General features: G+C 47.8%; 2 protein-coding genes across 3 annotated transcripts; both read right to left on the bottom strand.

The window, feature by feature from the left end:
* Nucleotides 1-340: 340 nt before the first annotated feature.
* Nucleotides 341-13,203, bottom strand: DEFB119 (defensin beta 119). Of its 2 annotated transcripts, XM_012927236.3 has the most exons (4): nucleotides 13,074-13,193; nucleotides 5,417-5,507; nucleotides 3,897-4,119; nucleotides 341-613 (listed from the first exon to the last, which is right to left on the bottom strand). In XM_012927236.3, the coding sequence occupies exons 2-3, from the start codon at nucleotides 5,472-5,474 to the stop codon at nucleotides 3,914-3,916; spliced, it is 264 nt and encodes an 87-aa protein (XP_012782690.2). In that variant the 5' UTR covers nucleotides 5,475-5,507; nucleotides 13,074-13,193; the 3' UTR covers nucleotides 341-613; nucleotides 3,897-3,913. The 2 variants fall into 2 exon arrangements, with proteins under 2 accessions (XP_012782690.2, XP_004585757.2); XM_004585700.3 differs by lacking the exon at nucleotides 3,897-4,119 and having other exon boundaries at nucleotides 341-610; nucleotides 13,074-13,203.
* Nucleotides 11,941-13,213, bottom strand: DEFB121 (defensin beta 121). Its single transcript, XM_004586011.2, has 2 exons — nucleotides 13,074-13,213; nucleotides 11,941-12,159 (listed from the first exon to the last, which is right to left on the bottom strand). The coding sequence occupies exons 1-2, from the start codon at nucleotides 13,129-13,131 to the stop codon at nucleotides 11,996-11,998; spliced, it is 222 nt and encodes a 73-aa protein (XP_004586068.2). The 5' UTR covers nucleotides 13,132-13,213; the 3' UTR covers nucleotides 11,941-11,995.
* Nucleotides 13,214-27,383: the final 14,170 nt, after the last annotated feature.

The following is a 27,383-nucleotide window of genomic DNA, read 5'->3' as shown; positions in this document are numbered from 1 at the left end:
TCAAATTCTTTGAAACAACTGCCAAACAGGGTCCCCAGCCTGGCAACAGGAAACATTAAAAGGCTCAGAGGACTGAGAAGTTCTTCCATGAGCTCAGCAAATTCTCCTATCCTGCGGGCTCTTTGAGTCCACACAGGTTTTGGCTCAGCCTACATCTATCAACCTTTCCAACTTTCCGGACTTTCCCAAGTATGCTCCCCTCGCCCCGCCCCCTCCCACTGCCTTTCACGCCTCATTCTGATTTTCTAACTTTTTCTCTCGCACCATTGCCTCCACAATGGAACAAAAACATCCCATCTCTTACTCTGACTCCCAGGAGACAAAAGACAGATTAGTGGTGGCAGGTGCACCAACTTTAATGAGGAAGTTGACAGCACATTTGGGCTCCCAGAGAATTTGATGGTGACCACCAGCATTCAAGGCATGTTCGGCCACTGCTTCTCATACGACCACTCGTTGTTTTCATTTGGACCGGAAATGCTTATCCGCACGTAGGGCTGGAGGCAGCAGGACTGGTAATTTCTGCAGTGAAAGTAAGGCTGCTCATTTTTTTTGCAAGTGGTTCTACAGAACCCACTGCTGCCCATACATCGAATGGCTTTACGTCTGCCTGCTGGGGGAAAAATGGGAACATAGTTAGTTTCCACTCTGCAGTGACATGAATCTGACAAGCCCAAAAGATCCATGAAAACCTCAAAGGGGATGGCAACTTCCCCTTCTAGAAAATTACAGTAGGTCATGGACCCTTTTCAAGTGCTACTAAATGCAGCCAACAGCCTTGGCAGTATTCATAAAACAAGCATAAAATATTCTGAGAGATGAAGGCGAATTAAGAGTAACAATCAGGAAACCTGCCCTGGACTAGCGCTTCTGAAGCTGGGTACTGAGATGGCAAAACCAAAGAAGTCCCAAGAGAAATCTGCTCTGTGCAGTCAGTGCGCCGGGAAAGGGGCAATCACGTGAGCGCAAACATCTTACACAGTCACTGTTCTGCTTCCGTCAGAAGCCCACAAGTGCCAGGCAAGAGGGAGGCCTTCAGGAACGCTAACAAGAGGCAGATTGAGACAAAAGTTTGGCCACATCCAGAAACTTTCAAAAAGAAGATTCTTTTTGATCAATGCCAATTCCACAGAACTCTCAGCACAACAGCAAAATAAGGGATTGGTGTTGTACTATAGCACACTAAGCCACTGCCTGCAGTGCCTGCATCTTAATGCATAGGGGTGCCAGTTCAAGTTTCAACTGCTCCCCTTCTGATGTGGCTGCTTGCTAATGCACCTGGGAAGGCAATAAAGGGTGGCCTAACCCCACAACGCCAGGGCTAGGTCAGGGCTAGGTTAGCCTAAAGCCAGAAGCCAGGAGCTTCAGCCAGATCTCTCTCTCTCTCAAGATTTATCCATTTTATTGGAAAGTCAGATTTAGAGAGAGAAAGAGAGGCAGAGAGAAAGATCTTCCATCTGCTGGTTCACTCCCCAAGTGACTGTAACAGCCACAACTGAGCCAATCTAAAGCCAAGAGCTTCTTTTGAGTCTCCTACATGGGTGCAGGGTCCCAAGGCTCTTTGGCCCATCCTGGACTGCCTTCGCAGGCCACAAACAGGGAGGTGGAAGGGAAGTGGAGCAGCTGGGACACGAACTGGCAGCCATACGGAATCCTGACACATGAAATGAGAGGATTAACTAGTGAGTCATCATGCTGGGCCCATTCAGCTCTCCCTTGTGGGTGGAGGGGCCCAAGCACTTGAACCATCTTCCACTGCCTTTCCAGGCACATCAGCAGAGATTGGCAGTGGAGAAGATGGATCTTGCACCCTTGTCAAATGGGATGCCACCATCACAGGCAGCAGCTTAATAAGCTATACCAGCATTTTAAAAAGCGGCACAGCAGTAACAAGGACACCACCCTACAATGCCACTGGAGGCCATATGGGGGAACTGAATTCTCTCTTCTCTTCTCAACCACGGTAGTAAGAGGGAGGCATTCCTGGGGTTGGAACTCCCACCCACCCCAGGCATTAACGAGAAATTTCTTACCCATCCATCTCCCTGTCCTTGTGCCAGGGAGACCAACACAAACCATGGACTTCTACCCTCCTCCCTCTGAAAGAATCTTGACTGGATTTGAACTGTATATTGCAACAAGGTGGAGGAATCCACCATGGGGGGAGGGCACGGGGAGGGGTTGGGGGAATCCCAGAGCCTATGAAACTCTGTCACAAAATGAAATGTAATCAAAAATAAATTTTTTAAAAATGTCATTTTATTAACTCAAAAAAAACTTTACTTTTTTCAGTTTGCAATTCAGGAAAAATAGGCTTTTTATCCTGAGATACTTTAAGCTGCAAACATACTTTTGCTCTGATTTCACCATTGCTTGGTGCTTGACTACCACATTTATAGTATTTGGCCATTGATGATTTTTTTTAAATATGTAATGATTTGTATCTTTTTGCCATATTCACTTCACAGGCAGGTATCATTTACATACAGAGCACAAGCCACTAAAGCGAAGCTATGCTGACTTTGTTGTAACTATTCTGATCCCTTTACAGATTTCCTTTCGGCCAGGGTAACAGGCAGCATAACAGGGTCCATCTCTATAAGAAAGCCTGCTGGGGCCTAGCGACGTGGCCTAATGGCTGAGGTCCTTGCCTTGGACGCGCCCCAGGATCCCATATGGGCGCCGGTTCTGATCCCAGCAGCTCCACTTCCCATCCAGCTCCCTGCTTGTGGCCTGGGAAAGCAGTCGAGGACAGCCCAAAGCCTTGGGACCCTGCACCCATGTGTGCCAGACCCGGAAGAAATTCCTGGTTCCTGCAGCCACTTGGGGAGTGAACCAGCTGATGGAAAATCTTTCTATCTGGCTCTCTTTCTCTCTGTAAATCTGACTTTCCAACTTCCTGCCAGTGTGCACCATGGCAGGCACCAGGTGATGGTTTAGGCCATTGGATCACTGCTCACCCCTGTGAAGATGGAGTTCCTAGATCTGGGCTTCACCCTGGCCCAGCCCCAGCTGTTGCGAGCATTTGAGATGTGAACCAGTTGATAGATCTCTCTCTCTCTCTCTCTTTCATCTCACCTCCTATCTTATCCCTGTCTCTCCCTCTTTCCCTCTCAGTCTTTCTGCTTTTAAAATAAATAAGCAAAAAGATAAAAAAGAATAAAATAAATAAGCAAATACATTAATACATTGATTTTTTTAAAGGAAACTGAAGTGGGGGGGTGTCCTCGGTTAAACACGTGTGTTGGTTAGCACCGGGTGAATGCCTGCACTCTGGCATCATCTTCCCTAAGTCCGTAAGTCATATCATCACTGGGAAATGGCAGCAGCTGAAGCATATGAGTGAATAAACACGTCCGTGAAAGAGTGGGAAAAGGAAATGATGAGCGGCTTGTGTAGAAATGTGGACATGCAAGTGCTTTACCTCTTTTTTGATACTTAAAAGCCTTCTTACTCGACTCTGGGCACCTGCACATCGGGTGTCTCAAAGACTGCCCTGGAAACTCAATGATTTGGGTTCTGCTCAGCCACTGTCCACCTGTCTGTCTCCAAAGCCCACTCACTCCCCAAATGGACCAAGACTTGTTCCACTTTCTAGGCATCCACTTGCCTTCTAATCTCTCAGCCGCCCCCATCCCCTCCTCACTCTATACTCAGCAGTCTCTCCTGGGACAGGCAGACAGGGAACTGTCATTGAAGCCGTCATCATTCCCACCCCCCACGTCCCCCCACCCTCCTAGCTGGTACCCAGGCCCTGCAACTACTGCCCCTATTGTCCCAGGCTGCACTGGGACTCTCTCCCCATTCTCGATCCACTTTGGAGTCTCACTCTTTTTGAATGACAGACACAAGAAACCAATGTATAAGTTTTAATGACACACAGAAAACCCAGGCACCTGCAGCGAGATCATTTCTAGCCACGGTTTTTGTGTTTGTGGACTTTCTCGCTTGTTCTCAACACTTGAGGAGTGGTCCAGTCGAGTTGTCCATCAATGGGTACTGGTTGGATGGTTAGGTAGCGACTGGGAACACAGCACCGTTTACGATTGTGGCAGCGGACAATGGGCTCCTCACCATCTCTGCACACCAACCGGCAGTGTCCATGCGCCCAACATTCCCCTTTGGGTTGAGGATCAGGCAGGAAGCAAAGGTTAGTATCTCCCAAGCGGATCCATGAAAGGACACAGAAGAGGAGCAGGAGAAGACAGGAGAGGGAAGATCAAGGAGATCCCAGGGGGAGGTAAGAAGAGACCTTGAGATGGGAGAGAAGGATGGGGAACTCTGGAGTGTTCAAGAGTCCATTTTTAGACTTTCCACATTTTCAACCCCCCAGTGGCCAACTCCCTGCTTTGTAATCAATTGACACTAGTGCAGGTCCCAACCAGTGGGGTTTGGGAACAATGGGAAAAGGACAAGAGGTATCTGTCATAGTAAGGAGCAGAGAGGACCCACTCACATCCCCACAGCCCCAAGATCCTTATCAGGAGATTGGTCCTGTCCTGCTTAAACCAAACAGCCTCCGCTCCAGCCACAGCCCAGCCTCTGACCCACTGAGACTCAAACTCTAGTCCAACTGTAACTAGAACCCCTGGTCTTATCCAACCTAACACCCCCAAGCTCCAATGCCAAACCAAACAAAATGCAATCATATTACCAACCTCAACATCAAGCAGTAATAGTAGCAGCAGCAGCCCCTTGTCAAGCTAAACCCAAGCACCCTGCACCATCCAGTATGGATTCCCAAGTATTACCTCTGTTACTCCAATCCCAGGGTTCCTGCCAACACAACTCATCTCCAGCCCCCTATATACCCTCTCAAAGTCCCCGAGAAGTTTCCAGCTTGCACCCAACTCTCCACCCCCAAGCTCCCATCAGAATGTCATCCCTGTAAGTGCCAGAATGTCCAAAGTTCTACCAGCCCACCACCTTGGCAGAAAAGAATCAGGATGACGTCATGCTGAGAAAACTTCCCAGAGCTGCTTGCAGGCCATGAGGAAAAGCCTCAGATGTTGCCCACAGTGCGAGGGGATAAGTCCCGGAATCTCAAATTCTTGTAATGAGCATGGTGATGCTTGCATCCTACCCTGGAGTGCCTTGGTTCAAGTCTCCATCTCTGCTTCTAATTCAGCCTCCTGCGGATATGCACCCTGGGAGGCAGCAGGTGCTGGCTCATCTACTTGGGTCCCTGCCATCCATGGGGAAGACCCTAAAGAAGCTCCTGGCTTCAGCCTGCCCCGGCCCCAACTGTTGCAAGCATCTGGGGAGTGAATCGGCGGATAGAAGAGCTATCTCTCTCTCTCTCTCTTTCACTCTCCCTCCCTCCATTTCTATCATTCTGCCTTTCAAATAAATGAAAATAAATAAGCAAGCCTTTCATCAAAAAACATCCCCAACCCTTGGGAGAGGCTCAGGTTACCTGATATGGTTGGCTCCTTGGCCAGGAGGATGAGAAGGACCAGGAAAAACAGCTTCATGACTTGCAGGAGCGGGAGAAGGAAGCCACGGAGCTGCCAGAGACAAAAACAGAACTGCCTGTTGCGGGGATGGGCCTCCCTCTTATCAGCAGGGCCGTGGGCAGTGTCTTAGAACAGTGGAGGATTTATACCGGGAAGGTCAGTCATGCCAAAGGACAGCATGTAGCTGATGTCTCAGTTCAGTTCAAGATGGGAGTGTGGGACATGGGCCAGCACCGATGCTGCTAAAGGAGTGGGCAACTTAAAGCCGTGGGGGGCCTTTTGACACCCACAAAGTAACTATTAATACACAAACATATGTCAAGAAATATTTCTCTTTTTTAACATTTTTAATTGGAAAGTCAGATTTTACAGAGAGACGGAGAGATAGAAAGATCTTCCATCTGCTGGTTCACTCCCCAAGTGGCCACAACAGCCTGAGCTGCTGATTCAAAGGCAGGAGCCAAGAACCTCTTCTGGGTCTCCCATGCGGGTACAGGGTCCCAATGCTTTGGGCCGTCCTCAGCTGCTTTCCCAGGCCACAGTCAGGACGCTGGATGGGAAGTGGAGCGCCCAGGATACCAACCAGCACCCATATGGAATCCTGGCATGTGCAAGGCGAGGACTTTAGCCACTAGGCTACTGCGCCAGGCCCAAGAAGTATTTCAGTTTTAGAATCCCTTGTTTTCAGCTTTTGGAACATGCATGAGTCTTTTTGAGTCTCAAACTTGCCAGATTCTTTCCCAGTGTTTTTGTACTTGGCAGTTGTGGAGACCTGCCTGAGTTTTGTCTGTTGCTTCAGTCTCTTCTCAAACGGGGGCAAGCACTGGGGTGAAGCCACTGCTCGGGACACCTGCTCACTATACTCGCGTGCCTGGGATTGTCTCCTACCTCTTCTTCTGATCCTGTTCCTGCTCATGTCTGCCCTAAGAAATGGAGAAGAACGACCCAAGTCCTTGAGTCCCTGTCCCCACCACGGAGGACTCAAGGCCGCTCCTGGCTTCAGCCTGGCACAGCCCCTGGCTGTTGTGAGCATTTAGGTAACGAACAGGTAGCTGACAGCTTCTCTCTCTCTCTCTCCCCCACCTCCCTCTCTGTCACTCTGCCTTTGAAATACATCAGCTTTTTTAAAAGAGATTTATTGATTTTTATTAGAAAGGCAGATTCACAGAGAGGAGAGACAGAGAGAAACATCTTCCATCTGGTGATTCATTACCCAAGTGGCAACAAGGGCCAGAGCTGAGCCAATCTGGTGGCAGGAGCCAGTAGCTTCTTTTGGGTCTCCCACATGAGTGCAGGATCCCAGGGCTTTGGGCCATCTTCCATTGCTTTCCCAGGCCATAAGCATGGAGTTAGATGGGAAGTGAAGCATCTAGGATACAAACCGGCACCCTTAGGGGATCTCAGTTCCTGAAGCGGGAGGATTAGCCAATTGAGCTGTTGCACCAGGCCCTTAAGTTTATACTACTCTTCTCCCTTTGGGGTGTCAGAAACTTGGCTTGTGCTGTAGTTTGAACATGTCCCCCATAGGATTGTGTGCTGGATGCTTGGTCACTGGTGTGTCCATGTTGAGAGGTGATGGAGCCTTTTAGCCATGGAGCCTAGTTCAAGGTGTTGAGTCATGCAAGGACCAGTCTTGAAAGAGATTAAGGTAGTTTTCCAGGGACTCTGAGATCTCCCACCAAAAAAGGTTGTTATTTAAAAAAAAAATAGAGTTACAGGGAACCTGCTTTCTGAGCACTTCTGGTTTTCTGTCCCCCCACGTGAACCCCCCATGCTTTCCCACCGCCGTGATGTCATCCTCCCAGGTCCCTCAGAAGAAGCAGAGCAAGTGTTGTCCCTTGATCTTGGACTTGCCATCTCCAGAGCTGTGATCTACATAGGCCTCTTTTTTTCAGAATGTTCCCGATCTCCAGCTGGGACCACAGTGCACACAATGTCGTCTGAGGCATTCGGGGGTCAATCCAGCTGTTTTAGCCGGCACCCCTCCAAGCAGAGGTGATTCTGAAAGACAGTGCTTTGTTTTTTTCATGGAAGACTGTGGGCACGGTTCAGGGCAGGCAGTGGGGCTCCCTCTGGCCTCACCCTGTGCAGATGACCCAAGAGTCTTTCCATTCTCACCATCCTGTTCCCATTCCAGCCACCAGGGAGCGAGAGAGATGGGATGGCAGGGCAGGCCCTGTTCCCTGAAGGAGACCACTCAGATGCTACACATGTCTCCGCTCCAGTCCAGCAGCCAGAGCCATTCTGGCTTTCAGATGGACTGGACATGGGTTCCTCTTTTTGAGCAATCACAGTGAGCAAAGATTCAGGGTTGGTGTTACCTGGCAGATGGAAAAAACAGACTCTGAGGGAGAGTTAGCCACCCCTGGCATTCCTGGTATCAAATATTAACTAACATTGGCTAAAAATGTGAAGATTTGATGAATAATAAATACTACTGATTTTAATTTATAGTAGTGTACAATAAACAACTCACGCACTGGATAAGGCCAGAGAACGTTACCTCACACAGCCACCAGGTGGCGATCTTTTCCCTCTTGTTGTACTGAGGAGCTAACAAATTTGAGAGCATTTTTGCCCAAGTGATCACCTAAAAAGGTTCTGGGTGTGGAATTCCCATCTGGCTCTTTTGCAAATGCTCTAATCATGACCTGGGCTCCTCTTGGGAGAGCAGCAACTCAGCCGAGGCAGGAGCAGAGGGTCTCTGCAGTGAGATGATGAGGGTTAGGCCAGAGCAACACTGGCTTGTGGCCCTCAATTTTACAGCAGATTAAAATGGACTCACTGACTGTACCATTGGATGATTATAGGATTGAGCCACCACCTAGTTTGAGGACATATCCATCACCCCCTCTGCCAGTCACTGCTCATTCCCACGCCCGCCCTGATGGAACTGATGTTTCCGTAGGGTCACCACCCCTGAACTGCACTCTTCAGGGAGTTAGTCCTCACCAAGCAGAAAACCACAACCTCTGCAGGTGAAATGATTTAGCAAGGCCACGGTGGGGATAAGGATTCAAACCCTGGACTCCCTCCAAAGAGTCCCAGGCCAGAGAGGAAGCTGTGTTTGCAAAGATGTGAGAGATACAAGCAGATTCTTCAAACTGATAGCAAATGCCATGATGTAACCAAAGACTTAAAAATACAGAAAAGAATAATTTAATTGCTATGAAACACTTATGTTTGGGTGCCTGAGTTCATGTTTGTATTGCACATGTTTTGTTTATCTGTAGCTAAATTTGTGCGTAGGTATGTATAACTAAGATTCGGGTATTTCATACGTATGTGGCACGTGTGCCCTATGTCTATGTGTTTTGTGAACATGAGCTTTTGAAAGCACATGCATGCATACAGGAGTACTTTGTGGTAAAAATGTATCAAAAAGCTGCTGTGCATTCTCCATGAGCTTTTCGGAGGCCCTTGTTGTTTGCCTGTAGACACATCCGTGGTGCACGAAAGTGCATTTGTGTGGGTTTGGTCCTGTTTGCATGCGCACCTGTCCTCAGAACGTCCCTTCGCGTGCCACAGATAACGGCTCTGTCCAGTACACCCCTTTTCTTCTCCTCAGGCCCCTCCAGCCCTGGCTCTGGACCATCCCAGCAGGGTACTGCTTCTCCTGCTACCCTGGGAGAGCTGGGCAAAGGCTAGAGGGAGCAGCTGAAGGGAGTGTGGGGAGCAGACACTGCCCTCTTGGCCAGCAAACAGAGGCCACTGGGAGAGAAGAGGCCCGGAAGCAGGGAGCTAGGTGACTCCCAGGTAGGTGACCAGCTTGGCTCATGACCGCTGTGGAATAGCTCGCCCAGACGGATGCCTCCCACGCGGGTACATCCTGACCTGGCCCGTTCTGGACACAGCACTCCATCCACTGCCTCAAGTCTGGGCACTGGCCACCCACTCCCTGGAGCCTGAGTCCCACAGAAGGGAGGGTAGAAACAATCCAGTCATCCAGTTTTCGGGGAGTCCTGCCCAGGCCAGTGACTCTCATCTATGCTCTGTGACCCCCCGTTCCCCACTAACCTAGTAGGTTAATCACATGACAAGAAGTGGAAACCATGAGAACTGTAAAATCACAGCCTGTTAGGGATGACTTTCACATGCAAGTCTTCAGGCCATCTCCTCACGTCCCAAGCAAGGGCCTGCAGCGCAGAGGTACATCCTCTCAGTGCCCAGGGTTCACACTTGTGGGGGCAAGGCCATCTGAGAGGGGCTGCCCTCTGGAGGAAGGCCTTTAACCAGCCTACCTCCACCTGTGAGCCTGTCTCAAGAAGTGTTCTTGGAAAGAAAGAGCAAAAGTATTCCTCCTGTAATTTACTAAAATAATGACAGTTGTGAGCCAACCATGAATGCCTCAGCACACACTCAGGCCTTGTAGATGCTGTTGTGTGTCTTCCCAGTCCAGCTCTGTAGTTGGTGAGCTGGCCGAGGCAGGCTTGCTGGAGGTGAGTACCACTCTCTGCTGTGCGGTCCAGGAGCCTGTGGTTCTGAGAGGCGAGGAGAGAGCTGACCCGTCCTCCAGCCTGCTGACCATGGCTGTCCTCGCTCTTTGCACTCAGAATAATGCTGTTGAACTCCGTTCTTTGGGAAGGTCCAGACAACAGGAAGATTGTTCTTCAGGGCAGCTTCCCTTCCGCCAACCGCAGGTGGAGCCACGTAGGTCTGTGGTCTGTCCTGCTTCACCGGGCGGCAGAGTCACAGTGACTCTCCACAGTGGCCGGCATGCAGGCAAGCCTGGCCATACACCTGCCGCCGTGGGGTGGTTCATCTACCACCCTGCTTTCCCATCTACCATGACGTTCCTCTCCTGCCAGGAAAGCCAAAACTCCCAAACCTGTTCCTCCAGAGACCATCCTATTTACAGAACTCAAGGAATGACAGCGTTTGTCTTCAAGGCAGTTCCTGAAACACTCTCTCTCTTACACACACTCACACACTCACACACTCTTCAATTCCCCATTAGAAAAGGAAGGCCAAGGTTTAGAACACAAAGTCTTTGTTTCCCTTGCAAAAACAGGGCAGAAACAAGTTATCTTTTCCCTTGTTTTGCTGATGCCTGCTCCCATAAAATGGGGGAAAATTACCAGGTAATTGCTACATTGAATTCTTCATACATCACTCTGATACAATGCTCATTTAGAAAAGTCCAAACACACGTCTATTGTTCCTCTCACTAACATAAAATTATTCCACTTTTAAGACAAAGACACCATGGGGCCTGGTGCAGTAGCCTAGTGACTGAAGTCCTCACCTTGCATGCTCTGGGATCCCATATAGGCACCAGTTTGTGTCCTGGTTGCTCCACTTCCCTTCCTGCTCCCTGCTTGTAGCCTGGGAAGACAGTTGAGCATGGCTCATGCCCTTGGTACCCACCACCCTTTTGGGAGACCCAGAAGAAGCTCTGGCTCATGACTTCAGGTCAGCTCAGTTCTGGCCGTTGTGGCCACTTGGAGAGTGAACTGGTAGATGGAAGATATTTCTCTCTGTCTCTCCTTCTCTCTGTAAATCTGATTTTCCAAGAACATTTTAAAAAATAAAATCTTAAAAAAAAAGACATGGACACCAGACAGTGGGAGAATGTCACCTGGTTCACCAAAGTACATCTTATAATTCAAGTGATGGATGTGGCCACCACCACCTGCTCTGTCTTATAGTATCAACATGTGGGAATCAAGATGCGGAATAGGGTAAGGACACGTTTAATATCAGGACACTCTTAAATAACAGAATGATGGGCTTATTATTGCTTATAAAGGACTATACTATTGTAATAATATGGGGAAATCTCAGACCCTATGGAATTGTACCATGAAATAGAAAAAAAAATCCCTCAGTCACACTAGCCACATTTCAAGTGCTCATGAATCACATGTAGCTAGGAGCTACCATGCCTGACAATCCAGATGTGAAACATCTCTATCATTATAAAGTTCTATTGACAGTGCTGATCTAGAAGAAATGAAGAATCGTTTGAATGGGAAACTTTTTAATTTAATTGTTTATTTGAAAGAGAGAAATACAGAGAGACATCTTGCATTTCCTGGCTCTTACCCCAAATGGCTGCCTCAACCAGGATGAGCCAGGCTGAAGCCAGGAGCCAAGCTCTCCATCCAGGTATCCCACATGGTAGCAGGAACCCAAGCACTGTGCCATCATCCACTGTCTTCCAGGCACATTAACAAGAAGCCGAGTCAGAAATGCAGAGTAGCTAGGACTTGGATCAGGCACTCTGAAATGAGTTACGGTCATTCAAGGAGGAGCTTAACTTGCTGCATCCAATGCTTACCATGTCAAACAATCTTTAATCATATCCTCCAGGACTAGCCGTGAAACATACACTAAGAGCTCTATGCAAGATTGGTCCATCCTGTTCTCTACACACACATGCGCATGTGCATGCACACACACACACACACACACACACACACACACACTCCTTCTATATTTACTTAGCTCTAAGTAGAAAGCAAGTGGAATGGTCAGACAGAACCAGGATATGGCCCAAGAATAATTTAATAAAACTGTGGAATCCAGCAATGTTGAGATCAAGGTTGGGGAGGGATCTCTGCCGAAGACGTGGCTGCCGGCTTGCTGGGTAGGAACTTGGGATTCACGCAACATTTGATATCGGATTTGCACAGGATGTGGAATACTTCACTGTCTTTACACATTTCTCTGCACCTGCCTGTACTCCCCCAGCACTTCATGACTAAAAGCAAAGGACAAGGAGGAAGCAGGGTTGATGTTGAAATAAAGCCAAGGACCAGTCTCAAGCTATTGCAAAAGAAGAGTAGGGGAAATAAGGAGGCTTGTGGGGAAGCAGCTGTCACAAGGAGGCCTCTGAATTTAGTGGGGCTTATCAGTCATTATCTTTGCTTCCACCACTTGTGTCCCCTGTCACAAACCCCTAGGTCAGTGACCTAGGGTCTACCAAGCAGCTTTCCCCTCGTTGGCCAGCTCCCTTAGGGGAAGAAAGAGCAACCTTCTCTCCAAGACTTCATCTCCTCATGCAGTCTAAGATGCTCACAGCCCAGTATCAACCAGCCACCTGTTCCCTTTGCCTTTTGGTCACCCTCCTCCAGCCATGTCAATTAAAGGATCCAGGAATATGGAGTAAACCCATTTGTACACCTGTAAGTCTTCTAAGACATCAGTGAAACTTCCAAGAATCTTACACTTCCTTCTCCACTGCACCTTGGGGTTTCTCATGGCCCAGGGAATGGTGAACAACTTCTCTGGGGAACCTACAACCTAAGGTTGCCATGTGGTGTTGCAGGAAAAATTGTGAATCAGAATCCTCAGTCAGAGATTTGAGGACCATTTTCACGAAGGCAACAATAAGTTAATGTTCAAGTGCTTCCAAGGAATGTTTTTTTGAAAGTCTACACTTCTTGTACACCCCACACCCCCAGCCCAGGTCATCCTGTGCAACTTCACCAGAGAGAGAGAACATAAACGGGCTTGATGCATGGTGTTGGAAAGGTCAACTGGCACTAGAGAAGTCAAATGTTTTCTTGATTAGAGACTACCAGCGGGCTTCTGCAGTAACATCCTCTCAGCCATGCTGTCAGAACATTCAGAAGGTTCCCTGTCCCAAAGCCCCCTTGGAGAGATGCTGTTTACCTGGGGAGACCTGGGCCAAGAGCAGGGCAACAGTCAAAACCAGGAGCAGGAACTTCATGAATGACAGGGCTCAAGGAACAAGTGGAGGCTTCCAGATCGGCGGAGCAGGAGGATGTCTCCATGCTGTATGCTCCAGGTGGGTATTTATTTGCGCTAGGGAGCCAAGCAGAGCTGTGATCAATGAATCAGAAAGAGAACAGTAATTGGAGATCAGACAAGCAGGCAACCCGTGAACTATGCTGATTAAGGAAGCCAGGAGAGAGGAAGGGAGGCTGGGAAACCAGCCTGGTCTTTGAAGAGTTACACAATGCCACTGGGAGCTAAGAAAGAGAAAAAAAATGTTTTAGTTACTGACTCATTTCTGATAGCAGAAAAGAAAGAGACAGATACCAAGTCAACCAGAAAACAAGTGATAACATACAAGTGTCCTGCATTCTTTTCCAACATTAAGGATGTTTTAGGATGTCCAGCATAGTGGTGATTCATTATCAAAGACAGGGCAGAAAATGAGGAAAATACCTTCATAGTTTCACAGTCATCACCATGGGAAATGGGTATGTCAGGATTCATGCACTGGGCAAAGTGGGAAAAATACAGCGTGTTCTCTCTCTTTCTCACTCCTCTCTCTCTCTCTCTCTTTCTCGCTCCTCTCTCTCTCTGAATTTATTTATTTGAAAAGCAGAATGAGAGAAAGAGAAAATATTTTCTATCTGCTGGTTCACTCCCCTAAAAGGCTGCAATAGCCAGTGCTAGGCCACATTAAAGCCAGGGACCTGGAACTCCATCCTGAACTCCTATGTTGGCACCAGGGACCCAAGTACTTGGCCCATATTCTGTTGTCTTCCCAGCACACTAGCAGGAAATTGGATTGAAAGCAGAGTGGTCAGACATTCAATGGAGGATGTCAAAAATATCAAGTGGTGGCTTAACGCACTGTGCCACACGCTAGTCCCACCCAGCTCTTCCTTCAAATAGTGCATGTTCCATGGGAAGCAATAGCATCCTCCGAGGTGGCAAAGGAAAAGCTGTTTATTATCACCATGGTATTCTTACAAGGTATTGTAGATTGACTCCAGTTCTTCACCTCTGCTTAAATCCGCACATTTGCCAAGGTCTAGTTCTGGCAGGGGTTTATTTTACTTTGGTCTAAGCCTATGACTCGCTTTGGCCAGTGATCTAAGCAACAGAAGTGACCGCGGATCAGTTTAAGCCCAAGCTTTGCAACGTGGTACATGTTTTCATTTCACCTTTTGTGCCTCGACCATCACCATGAGAAGAATCTATCCCGGGTCCAATGGCCTATGAATGAGAGCCACACGGAGCAGAGACTGTGGCATTCGGATCAGCAGGGAGAACTAGAGCTGCCCCAGCCAGTCCACACTCAAGCAAAGCAATGGAACCAAAGCCCAGCAACCTGCTGGCAGGTGAGTGAGCAAAAAGGATTGTCACTTATTTAACCCAAGTGTTTTAGAGCAGCATACTGCTTAGTAATGGCTAACTCACGCACAAAGCCAGCATTTATCAGCCTGTCATGTAAAAATGAGCAGACACAAAAATATACTAACAAGAGGAAAATCTTCTTTCCGCCACAGGATACAGAAAATTCATGAGAAACCAAATGTCATGAGATCTTTTTTGGAAATAGGCAGAAAATATATTCTTAGAATTATTTGTTTTTATGGGACCAATACAATAGCTCAATAAGCTAATCCTCCACCTTCAAGCACCAGCATCCCATATGGGCACTGGTTTGTATTCCAGCTGCTTCGATTCCATTCCAGCTCCTGCTTGTGGCCTGGGAAAGCAGTCATGGGCAGCCCAAAGCCTTGGGACCCTGCACCCATGTGGGAGACCCAAAAGAAGCTCCTGGCTCCTGGCTTTGGATCAGCTCAGCTCCAGCCATTGCGGTCATTTGAAGAGTGAGCCAGCAAATGGAAGATATTTCTCTCTGTCTCTCTTTTTCTCTGTAAATCTGTCTTTCCAATAAAAATAAATGGATTTTTTTTTCAAAAGGGAGAGTTGTATCAGAACTACATGGAATCTGTTCTCTCTGTATGAATGAAAAGGATGCAGACAGTAAATACTTGTCATTCTCAGGCCATGTGGTCTCCATCGCAGCTGCTTGGTTCTGCTACAGAAAAGCAGCCACAGTCACATGTGTGTAGCTCGACTGCAAGCAAGCCTCACAGAAGCAGAGATTTGAATCTCACGCAATTGTCGCCTATCACTACATTATCAGCCTTTTTCCCCCAACTACTGAAAAGTGCAAAAAATCATTCTCCACTTGTGAGTCACATGAAAGCAGGTGTCAGGCAAACATAGAAGAGTGAGTGAATGATGCCAGATCAAGTCAGGAAAATGGAATAGAAAACACACACACACTGTCAGTGGGCGTATAGATCAGGGATGCATGGACCAGGAACCTCACCAAGGGTCAGAACTCCAAGGCTTCCAGAACCACCCCCCGCTGCCCTGAGTGCAGAGCATTCCTAAACACTACAAGAGAAGGGCTCTGCCCAAGAACAAGTCTGTCATAATTAACTCAATCATCTGCCACAGAGGATGACAACAAAAGGGCCATGTGCTCTATCAACAGAGGGCTTGCTTCCAAGGATTCCCAGGGAGAAAATCAGCCGCCAACTCCTCTTCCTTAGGAAAGTCAGATCTGCAGAGAGAAGGAGACACAGAAAGATCTTCCATCTGCTGGTTCACTCCCCAGGCGGTGCCCTTATGGGAGCCCAGCACATGCCAGGCAAGGACTCCAGCCACTTAAGAAAGCAATGCATAGAGGAGGCCTGAGAGGCCACTAGAGTTTACAAGGTCGGATGCTTTCCAACCCCAGGGGTTTGTGGCTGTGGTTGTTTTTACTATGAATTGTCACCTTCAAGATTCCTCAGGGTGTTTGTGTGGCAGCCACTCTCATTCTGCAGCCTTCCTAGCTATACCATCAGTGAGTCAGCTCCCTCCCTGGGCTTTTTCCAGCTCAATCTGAAAATGTCAAACCTGCATGGCTTAGGTCTAACACCCAGCAGAAGGCTCACCCAAAACCCATCTCAAGGACAGCTCTGTCCTTTGTGTCCTATATACACCATAACTGGGCTGAGGTGGAAGATGATAAAGACTCGGATGTTTTATGGAAACTTGTTTCCAAGCTGTTCCACTCTAGCTGTTCTGCGGGCACCTCCCAGGATCTCTTCCCCCAGCCCCTTATCTTTCCTGTCTTTCCTGTTGTCCAACCCTCTGCAGAAGCTGCAGATTGGTTTACTTTTATTGGCACAAAAGCCAAAAAAAAAAAAAGCGCGAGAGAGAGAAAGAAAGAAAAGCTTATGCACAGTTAAAGAAACAATCAGGCGAATGAAGAGATAGCTTATAGAATGAAAGAAAATATGTGCAATCCGTACACCTGATAAGGGATTAATATAAAAAAGTCTACTTATAAAAACTTGTATAACTCAATGGTAAGAAAAAAAAAAAATAACCCAGGGCTGGATCTGTGGCATAACAAGTTAAACCTCTGTCTGCAATGCTAGCAACCCAATGGGTTCAAGTTCCACTTCTGATCCAGCTCCCAGCTAATGTGCCTGGGAAAGCAGCAGAGGATGGCCCATGACTGTGGGCTCCTGGCACCCATGTAGGAGACCCAGATGGAGTTCCAGGCCCCTTCTTTTCTCTGACCTTTGCGGCCCTTTGGGGAGTGAACCAGCAGGTGGAAGAGTCTCTCTCTTTTTGCAAATTTGCCTTTCAAATAAAAATAAATAAATATTTAAAAATAAAAGAACCCAACTAAAAGTAGACAAAGGAGCTGAACAGACGTTTCTCAAAAGAAATGTTGGTATCTGAGCCGTCAGCCAGTGTATGAAGAAATGCGCAAGACCACTGGTCACCACCAAAGTGCGAGTTCACCTCACACCTGTTAGAGGGTGGTTTTCAAGATAAAAACTACAAGGGTTAGACAGCATATGCATGTTCTTGATGGAATGTGAATAAGTATAATTATTATGATAGATAGTATTGAGTTTCCACAAACAATTAAAGACAGAGCTATCGATGGCCGACATTGTGGCACTGTCAGTTAAGCCACGGTGTGAGGTGCCAGCATCCCACAGCAGAAGGCCAGTTCTAGTCCAAGCTGCTCCACTTCTGACCCAGCTTCTGGCCAAAGCCTACCCTGCTCAAGTCCCTGTCACCCATGTGGGAGACTTGAGGGAAAGTCCTGACTCATGACCGTTGTGGCCATTTAAGAAGTGAGCCAGCAGTCAGGAAATCTGTCGCTCTCCCCCACCCTCTCTGTCCCACTCCTTCCCACTCTTCTTCTCACTCTGACAAACAAATAAAAATGGAGCTATTGTGTGATTCTTCAAATCCAAAAATGGTCTATAGGCATCCAGAGCAAAAGAAATCAGTACGCTGATGGGATGCCTGCCCTTCCATGCACACTGCAGCGTTATTCCCAACAGCTCCCATGTCTGCTGCTGGAGAAGTGGGTGAGTGCGACACTCAGTCATCAAGGGGAGGGAATCCTGCCTGTGGCCACAGCACAGATGACATGGGGAGGCAAAGACCTGAAGTGCAACAAGCCAGTGACAGAGAAGGAAACGTTGCATGATCGCACTCATGTGTGGACCCTTAAATCAGACTCACAAAAAGCGGAGAGCAGAATGCGGCAGCCAAGCCTAGGGATGGGGTGAGGAGGAGACGCTGGGAAGAGAGCATGAACCTCCAGCTCCGGAATGAATGAGTTCCAGAGAGCCCATGTCCAGCACAGGGCCCATCTCACTCTGCTGCTACCCAAGGCTGGGCCATTTATAAAGATAAGAAATATATTTCTTGTAAACCCTGGAGACTAGGAAGCGCATGGTGAGGGCTGGTGAGCAGCACAGCTCTTGGCTTCCCAGATGGCAGGCCCCCCAAGGAGGAGCAAATCTGTGAAATCACATCCTGGGTGGCGGGAAGAGACTCAAGAGACCAGCTGCCTCCATCAAGCCCTTGGACACATGCCCCTGACCCGATTCAAGAGAACAGAACCCTGAGGGCACAACTGCCTCTTACAGGCCACACCCGCCTCTTACAGGCCACACCCTTTAATAGCATTGAGGGCCGTTGCAGGCAGGAGACTAGGCAGGTGTATGACACAGTGGAAAAGACATGGCTCAGGAGAGCCTGTCAGAGTGTCTGGTCAAGTTCCACCCCTGTTCCCACTTCCAGCTTCCTGGTGGTCCACACTGGGAGAGAGCAGATGATGGCTCAGCAGCTGGGACGCTGCTGTTCTCACGTCCTAGCTAGCTCTCGCAGGCAGCGAAAACCAGCAATTAGGAGTCTCTTTTTCTTCCTCTCTGCCTACCTCTTTCCATGTACGTGGTGTCCACCTGTCAAATGAATCAATTCTTCAAAACAGATGATTATTTCTAAAAGACAAAATAATTCATTGCATTGGAGATTCGCTTTTCACGTGATTTTGGAGGGCACAAAAACACTCTAATCACAGAGGTGACTGCAGTTAAGGGTGTTATACAGCTCAGTCATAGGAAATTTGCTAAGAGAGTAGATCTTTACTCACCACAATAATGAAAAACCAAAAGGCAGAGGTGGGTGTTGGGCACCCTGTAGACCCTTTGCATCTGTGCAGCTGCATGGCCATGATTTTAACCAAGTGTGGATCAAATACAGCTGTGGAAAAGTGTCACACCTGTACTGAGCGCATACATACAAACTATTTTTTCCTTTCCATTTTGCCGCCCTCAAACTCTGTGTAATAACTATTTATGCAGCATTTACATTGTGCTGGATAGTGTAAGTAATCTAGCAATGATTTAAAGTATATGGGACGATATGAACAGGTTATGCGCAAAGACTAAGCCATCTTACGTAAGGGTCTTGTTTCTCTGCGGACTTCAGTGGCCGTGAAAATCAAACCAAGCTTCTCAAAGTACCAAGGGAGACTCTATTTTAAATCATTTGGAGATTATTTGTAATACCTGTTGTTATCTTGTACTGTTTATGGGGAAAGTGTGTACATATTCTGTACACCATCTTATTTCTGATATTTTATGATCCACCGTTGATTGAATATATAGATGTAGAACCCTGTCCGTCCCCTTTTCTTTTGGAGTGTAATTGGGTGTATTCAGAGACAGACACAGAAGTCAGCCAAACAGGTTTTATTAAAACTCAGAAATCTACAGAGGTCAGCGTCAGGGCAGCTGTATCTCCACGCCAGTGGCCCTGGGGGTCAGAGGCAGCCATCAGCGCCCCGGCTGCCGCAGCTGCTCCTTCAGCTTAATGCAGCACAGTTTGCCACTGCCACATAAGACGTAGAATTTCTCGGTCTTGGTACACACATCACGGCAGTGGCCACGAAGATTCCAGCACTTTTCAGTCTTGCCTAATAAAGAAAATAGATACTGGATTGAGAGAATCAATAGGGGTCCCGGCAGGAAGGAGCCAACGTGAGGACAGAGTCCCCTCTACATAAGTAGATAAAATTCATAGGTAGATGATAATATAATCTCTTATCATTTTGAGCTATCCCAACCCAAAGCCAGCTAGCTTCTCACAAATGTCCCCTCACAGAGGCCTGTCAGACCACAGTGGTTAATCTGGACAGTTGGAGCACATGGACTTGGATTGGGTACCTGCCTGCAATGCAAGTCAGCTGGGAGAACTTGAACACCAATTTCTTCTTTTCTAAAACAGAATATAGAAGACCTACCTCGGAACCGGTGCCTGGCTCCACTTCCAGCTTCCTGTTAACGTGAACCTTGGGAGGCAGCAGGTGAGCTTGGGGTCCCGCCACCACGCGCGGATGTGGCTGGAGTTCCTGGCTCCTGCACTCAACCTGCTCCAGCCCTTGCAGTTTCACGTATCCAAGGGAGGAACCAGCAGATAAAAGATCTCTCTCACTTTCTCTGCTCCCCCAAAACTTCCAAGTACAATTAAAATAAATAACTAAATCAAAATTAAAGATATGCTTACTTGATGCAAAAAATCTGAGTTATACATAGTTTTCTCAAAATTTACACTTCATTGGGAAGGCAGATTTACAGAGAGAAGGAAAAACAAAGATCTTCCATCCTCATTTGGTTCACTCCCCAAATGGCTACAATGGCCAAAGCTGAGCCAATCCGAACCCAGAAACCAGGAGCTTCTTCCAGGTCTCCGACATGGTTACAGGGACCTAAGGCTTTGGGCCATCCTTTACTGCTTTCCCAGGCCACAAGCAGGAAGCTAGATGGGAAGTAGAGCAGCCGGGACTCAGACTGGCACCCATAGAGGATCATGGCGCTTGCGAGGGAAGGGTTAGCCAATTAAGCCATCCCATCAGGCCCAGCATACCATATATGTAATGAGAGACAAGTCAGATAAGTCACTATGGGATACTTTAACTCTACCCTGTAAATTTAAGAACCAAAAATCTCATTATAAGGGTGGGAGGGGGGGATTCTGATATCTTATAGAAGAAACTGATTCTGAATTTGAGTTCTGAATTTAAATTGAAACTACCAATATGACCTCATGAATACTTTACTTTTAGAAGAATAAGGGAGGAAGGGTGAGGTTCTTTCATCTCTGGTCACTGAAACAGCTTTGGCATAATAAGTAACTGACATCAGTATCCCTGGCATCTTAAGACAATATCTCCCTCCAAAGTCTGAGATCAACCAAGGCTTCTTGGAAATATGGCTGATTTTCATCCTTGGGCAGACAAGTAGAAAACAAATCTCAATCATTCTGTCATATCAGATACCAAAGGTGCATGGGGATGTACCAAAAAGACTCAAAACCCCAACCACGGGGAGAACTGCAGGTTCCATGGTCTGATCATGGAGTGCTTGTGTCAGAGCTGGGCCTCCTCAGTGGCTTAGACAGAGCGGTGGATAGCATATCCAGTTGCACATGACGACATGGCAGTACATTGGAGCCTGCAGAAGACACCTGGTACCATAACAGAAGATGGAGGACAGAACAAATCGATCAACTATCCCAGTCATGTGTTTGCAGTGAATATCTGGCCAAATGGAGACTCTAAGTTGGACTATGTCAGCCAGTGGATTCTGGAGAGATTTCATTGGCAAGATTGGCAGCAATACAGAATTGTTGAACTATCAAAACGTCTTGAGCAATGCCCTTGGAGCATGCCCCACATCAGGGACCCTGGGATGCTGGGAAGCTGGATGTGACTTCTCCCCTTATCTCCCCTCTCCCCCCAGATTCAGGAAGGAAAAAAGAGAATGTCAAAACAATGGTCACACCCACTTTCCTATAGCCCTTGACCCTTCACACCCTGATCAACTAGGCAAAAAAGCATCAAAAATAAAATTTATACAATTAAAAAAACTCATGATCCAACTTAAATAGGCTCCCCCCTGGCCAAGTATAGAAGAATTTATTTATCAGCTGCGATAAGAATTGCTGTACCTTGAACTTGTAGCTTAGAACCATGGGTTCCGAGTAATATTTAGAAGAAAACCAATTGCTCAACCTCAGAGGTTAACACAAAATGACTGTATTTTCTTATAAATCCATAAGCAAAGATAGTTAATTGTTTGTCCTGCATTTTTCTCTCTGAGCTTTCTGCACCCCAGGGTAACTGAAATGCAGACTTCAACAGCAGTTTACCTATGAGTGAACGCTCTACCCAGCATTCCTACCTGACCCTCCCCCTCTCTTCCTTCACATCTATATTGAACTGTTACTCTTTGGGGCATTTCCTTAACATCAGATTTTAAAACTAGAACATTCACCTCCTCTAATACTTGCTACTGCATCCCCTGTTTCATCTACTCATTCCTCCCCAATAAAATTGTGAATTCCAAGAGGATGGGGGTTTTGCTTGTTGGTTGGTCTTTTCTCTCTCGTTAGCAACTATCACCATTATGGGCACACGGAATCCACTCAGTAATATTGGTTGAATGAATGAGTTACTCAATTAAGGATGACATATAAATTGTTCCATAAATCCAACTGCCTTCATGGGAGTAAGAGGATGGGATTAAAGTAGAAACACTGAAAAATTAAACATTTGGGGCCAGTGTTGTAGTGTAACCAGTAAGGACACCACCTGCAGCACTGGCATCCCATTTGAGCACCAGCTCAAGTCCCAACTGCTCCATTTCCAACTCAGCTCTCTGCTAATGTACCAGGGAAACAGTGGGAGATGACCCAAATGCTTGCCCCTCCGACTCCGTCCACATGAGAGACCCAGAAGAAGCACCTGGCTTCTGGCTTCTGGCTTTGGATCGACTCAGCTTTAGCTGTTGCAGCTATCTGGGGAGTGAATCAGTAGATGGAAGATCTCTGCCTCTTTCTCTCACTTTCTCTGTAATTCTGACTTTCAAATAAATAATTTTTAATGCTAAACTTTTATTCAAGCCAGAATGAATTAGTCTAAGAGGCTATCTTAAATCAGATAAAATGGATTGAGTTGCCTTCTGAGTTTAAGTACAGCCCTCTCTTCCCTTTCCAATTCCCTACTTTCCCTATCAACAGGATAGATTGCCATAAACATTCAGATGAAGAGAAAATAAAGAAGCTATATGTTTTGCACAAAATTTCAGCACGTTCGGTGAGGATCCCTCAACGTAGCTTATTCTTTCAGATGGAGAAATAAGGAACTCAAAATTCAGTGAAACCAAGTGTTCTGGGAGCATCATGATGTATCTCAAGGTCAGTAACTCTTTCCCCAGCAAGTGCATTTCACACCACCCACCCATCAGCCCCTCCGCCCACACATCCCGAGGCATCCAGATCAAGACTCCTTCTTCGCCACCTGTGCCTCCCCCAAAGAGGGTCTAATTTACCTAGAATGGTCTGGGATGAGAGCAGCAGCAGAGTGAAAGTTAGCAATAGCATCTTCATGACTTTAGGTAGTTCTCAGCGATGTCTCAGTTCTGGTGAGCTGACAAAGAACTGAGGGAGAGCTCAGGATTCTGAGCTCTTCTAATCAGCTGGAATGTGTATCATTGCACGTGTCCCCAGCTGCCCACGGGTACAGTCCGCTCTGGTGCAGCCTGCCTTCCTCACACGCAGTCACCAGTCAAACACCCCCGCGTCCACATGCGGACCACTTACCCCTGAGCTGACATTCCTCCTTTCATCCACTTGCAGCCTTTAGGAACCAGTGATAATAAATCAGACAACAGGGCCTGGTACAATAGCGCAGTGGTTAAAGTCCTCGCCTTGAACGCACCAGGATCCCATATGAGCGCTGGTTCTAATCCCAACAGCTCCACTTCCCATCCAGCTCTCTGCTTGTGGGCTGGGAGAGCAGTCGAGGACGTTCCAGAGCCTTGGGACCCTGCCTCCGTGGGGGAGACCTGAAAGAAGTTCCTGGTTCCCGGCTTCGGATCAGCACAGCACCGACCATTGCAGTCACTTGGGGAATGAATCATCGGACGGAAGATCTCCCTCTCTGTCTCTCCTCCTCTCTGTACATCTGCCTTTCCAATAAAAATAAATAAATCTTTAAAAAAATAAATCAGACAACAACTGGGGGGCATTGTTGAACTAAACCCCATTCCTTGTTACAAACCAGCTTCATGGCTTCCGAGACTTCATGTCACACCTGCAGAGGAAAAACCCATGATCTTTGTGATGCCTTACACAGTCTCTAACCATTGTCTGATTTATACATCATGTGTCATGATTTGATTTGGTTAAGCAAGTTCCATTTCAGTGCAATTCTCCACTTGAGGGGGTGGGAGCTGAGGAAGGCCGAGAAGAGACTCATACAGACCAGAGGGAGACCATGTCTTTGGGACTGAAGGGGTCCCACTGACTCACAGGCTCTATTTCAGGCAAGATGTGGGCATTGAGGGTGAGCAAGGGCAGAAGGGAACATATTCGCCTCGGTGTGTTTAGCAGCTGTGTGGACTTGGGAGCATCTCTTTCTCTTTATAGACGTCAGGCTTACTGAGGAGCAGATGGGAGCAGACAGGCTGTAAGCATAAGCCCAACACTTGTATACTGCGATTTTTGGAATGCTGGAAGACATTGACAATGCAAGGGTGCCTGACTTCAGGTTTGCCCCACCAACACAAGCTCAACTAGCTGGACAGACACATAAGGATTCTCTGAGCTCCAGCTCTTAGTGCATTGTAGAATCGGAGGCCTCTTCCCCTTAATATCTGTATCGAATAGGCTGTATGGATGACTCCTGTAAACCACCGTCCCTCTGTAGAGTTGTTGGTACTATAATAAAAGCACAAAGGTTTGCTCTGGTGATTACAAAGACTTAATATTCCTCCCAGGACCCTCGAGTTGCTCAGAAACCTTATGCTTCCCTCTTGTGTTTAAAGACTTTCATTTGGAGCTGGCACTGTGGTATAGTACGCTATTTCTGTCTACTATGCTGGCATCCCATATGGGCATGGGTTCAAGTCCCAGCCACACCCTTTCTTTCTTTTTTCATTAATCATTTTTATTATGATTTTTACATAGTTGATTAGGGTGACAAGGGTCAAAGGCTATAGGAAAGTGGCTGAGATCACCATTTCCACATTCTCTTTTTTTTCCTTCCTGTGTCTGTGGGAAGGGGGGAGATAAGGAGAGAAGCCACATCCAGCTTCCCAAACACCTCTGCACCCTGGGATGGAGGACCACCTGACAGCATCCCAGGGTCCCTGATGTGGGGCATGCTCCAAGGGCATTGCTCAAGACGTTTTGATAGTTCAACAATTCTGTATTGCTGCCAATCTTGCCAATGAAATCTCTCCAGAATCCACTGGCTGACATAGTCCAACTTAGAGTCTCCATTTGGCCAGATATTCACTGCAAACACATGACTGGGATAGTTGATCGATTTGTTCTGTCCTCCATCTTCTGTTATGGTACCAGGTGTCTTCTGCAGGCTCCAATGTACTGCCATGTCGTCATGTGCAACTGGATATGCTATCCACCGCTCTGTCTAAGCCACTGAGGAGGCCCAGCTCTGACACAAGCACTCCATGATCAGACCATGGAACCTGCAGTTCTCTCCATGGTTGGAGTTCTGAGTCCAGCAATTCAGTGGGTGGGATCCCTAAAGAAACTTCATCTGAGGTAATCCCAGACCTGATTCTTGTGTGTGCTTGCTAATATAGGGTCCAGCACAGTCCTTTGCCCATTGGTGATTCCAATTTCTGGGTGAGTTCTGCCTCCAGTCCTGTCTTCTACACAAACCAATGGGTGTTGCTGCCCAGCCCAATTCTGCCCACCACACTCTTGGCCTTCGCATACGCCAGTGGGAGCTGCAACCTAGTTGGAACGACCCGCAACTGTTGGCCTTGGACCCACTCTCACTCCCGGATCTTGTGCTATCTAGATGATTCTGCAGATGAACTTGACAGAATTTGCTCCCCTCCTCCTGTGCCAGCATCTGCCAGCTGATGCTGTGGCAAACCCCAACCAACTCATACTCACTCTGACTGCTTGCACCAGAAGGATCCCAGCCTGGCATTTCCCTAATCCAGCTCGCATGAGGCCAACAAGTGTTGCAGCCCTTCCCAGCCTGGTCTGCCCCCATCCCAACTCACACTGTCCAGTAGGAGTGGTGGTCCAGCAGGGGAGCCCCTCGCAGTCCCCCTACCAGCTTCACCACCTTCCCCCTTGGTCACATGTGTATTAGTTGGGTGCTACAGTCTAGTCTGGCAAGGCCTGCCTCACCTTGGCCTTTGCTAGTGGGTGCTTGTACCTAGCCAGACTCAGCCCACTCCCAATCCCAGCTCACACTGGTGGAGGCTACAGCCTAGCCTAGCCCACCTGGACCCCAGTCCTGGCCCTCATGTGAACTGGGTTTTGTTGTGACCCAACCCAGCCCTACCCACACTCTATTCTGCTGCTTGGATTTGCACCGGTGATATGAACTGGCCCAGCCTCGTTCGCCCCCAACCTGCACCAAATGTATGCTGAGGGGCACCATTCCCTGGTCTGGTCTGGGCTGCTCCCTATCGTGCTTCTTGTGCTACTCCATCAGAACCTCCCCCAGTGCCAGATCTTGCGCCCAGCAGTGGGTCCATGGGCCATCCCTACTTAGTCCACTTCCTGTCCTAGCTGGAACAGTGGTCTTTCCTGACTGGCCTTCACACATTTTGGTTGGATGTTACAGCCTTGCCCAGCCTGGTCTACACCCATACACAGCTCATACATGGCTCAGCAGTGACAGAGACCTAGCCTAGCCTGTCCTACACCTACCCTGCTTCTCACGAGCATCAGTGCTCAAATCTGGCCCAGTCTGGCACATCCCAGACCCAGTCCACACTTGTGCTGAGGGACATTGCAGCCATGTCCAGACCAGACAGCAGCCCCTGCTCTGGCCTTCACACTCACCAGTGGGAACCACAACCCAGCCAGGGTATCCCCTTTGCTCCCGAACTAAGGCTGTTCCCAGCCATAGATCTTGCACATGCCAGGGGTTGCCTGACCCAGCTTGGCAGAGTCCCTCCCCTGTCTTGGCCTTTGCCTTTGGATGCTATAGCTTGGCCTGACCTGGACTGCCCCAAGTCCCAACTCTCACTGGCAGGTGCTGTGACCTGGCCCTCCCATCCCTGGCTCATGCAAACCAGTAGGCAGCCACACCACTTCTAATCCAGCTCCTAGCTTATGGCCAGGGAAAACAGCAGAAGCTGGCTCAAGTCCTTGAGCACGTATATCCACGTGGGAAACCCCAGAAGTGATTCCTGGTTCTTGGCTTTGGATTAGCTCAGCCCTGGCTCTTATCATTTGAGGAGTGAACCAGTAAGGAAAGATCCTTCTCTCTGTCTCTCCTTTCTGTGTGAATCTGCCTTTCCAATAAAAATAAATATATATATTTTTAAAATCCTCTACTCTCTTTTCAAAATTAAAGTATTAGAGAAATACATTGATGGCTGTCTGCAGGAAAAGAAAAAGAGGTAGTGTAACTAAGGATTTCGTTCTTAATCATTATTTCAAAGAAACCTTTTTTTTTTAAGATTTGTTTATTTTTATTGTAAAGTCAGATGTACAGAGAGGAGGAGACACAGAGGAAGATCTCCCATTCGATGATTCACTCCCCAAGAGGCCACAATGGCCGGAGCTGAACCAAAACTGCGCCAGTTCAAAACCAGGAGCCAGGAGCTTCTCCCGGGTCTCCCATTTGGGTGCAGGGTCCCAAGGCTTTGGGCCGCCCTTGACTGCTTTCCCAGGCCACAAGCATCCTGCTGGATGGGAAGCAGGGCCACTAGGATTAGAACCGGCACCCATATCAGATCCAGGACTTCAGCTGCACCAGGCCTAGGACAGGAATATCATCTAAGCACATTAAATGTCATTCCACTCTCTTCTGTATTCATGGTTGTTATCGGCACAAAACAGTTG

The sequence above is a fragment of the Ochotona princeps genome, chromosome 22 (genome assembly GCF_030435755.1).
Source record: "Ochotona princeps isolate mOchPri1 chromosome 22, mOchPri1.hap1, whole genome shotgun sequence".
Taxonomy (NCBI): Eukaryota; Metazoa; Chordata; class Mammalia; order Lagomorpha; family Ochotonidae; genus Ochotona; species Ochotona princeps.
The sequence above is the reverse complement of the archived record's forward strand: the minus strand, read 5'-3'. Positions and strand labels throughout refer to the sequence as shown.

What these genes read in the sequence shown, in the direction of transcription:
- DEFB121 (XM_004586011.2), bottom strand. Translation starts at nt 13,131, where the DNA reads ATGAAGTTCCTGCTCCTGGTTTTGACTGTTGCCCTGCTCTTGGCCCAG. An exon ending in CTTGGCCCAGGTCTCCCCAG is followed by an intron (nt 12,160 to 13,073) that starts GTAAACAGCATC and finishes CTTTGCTTTTAG; the next exon opens with TCATGAAGTGCTGGGGGAGT.
- DEFB119 (XM_012927236.3), bottom strand. Translation starts at nt 5,474, where the DNA reads ATGAAGCTGTTTTTCCTGGTCCTTCTCATCCTCCTGGCCAAGGAGCCA. An exon ending in CAAGGAGCCAACCATATCAG is followed by an intron (nt 4,120 to 5,416) that starts GTAACCTGAGCC and finishes CTCAACCCAAAG; the next exon opens with GGGAATGTTGGGCGCATGGA.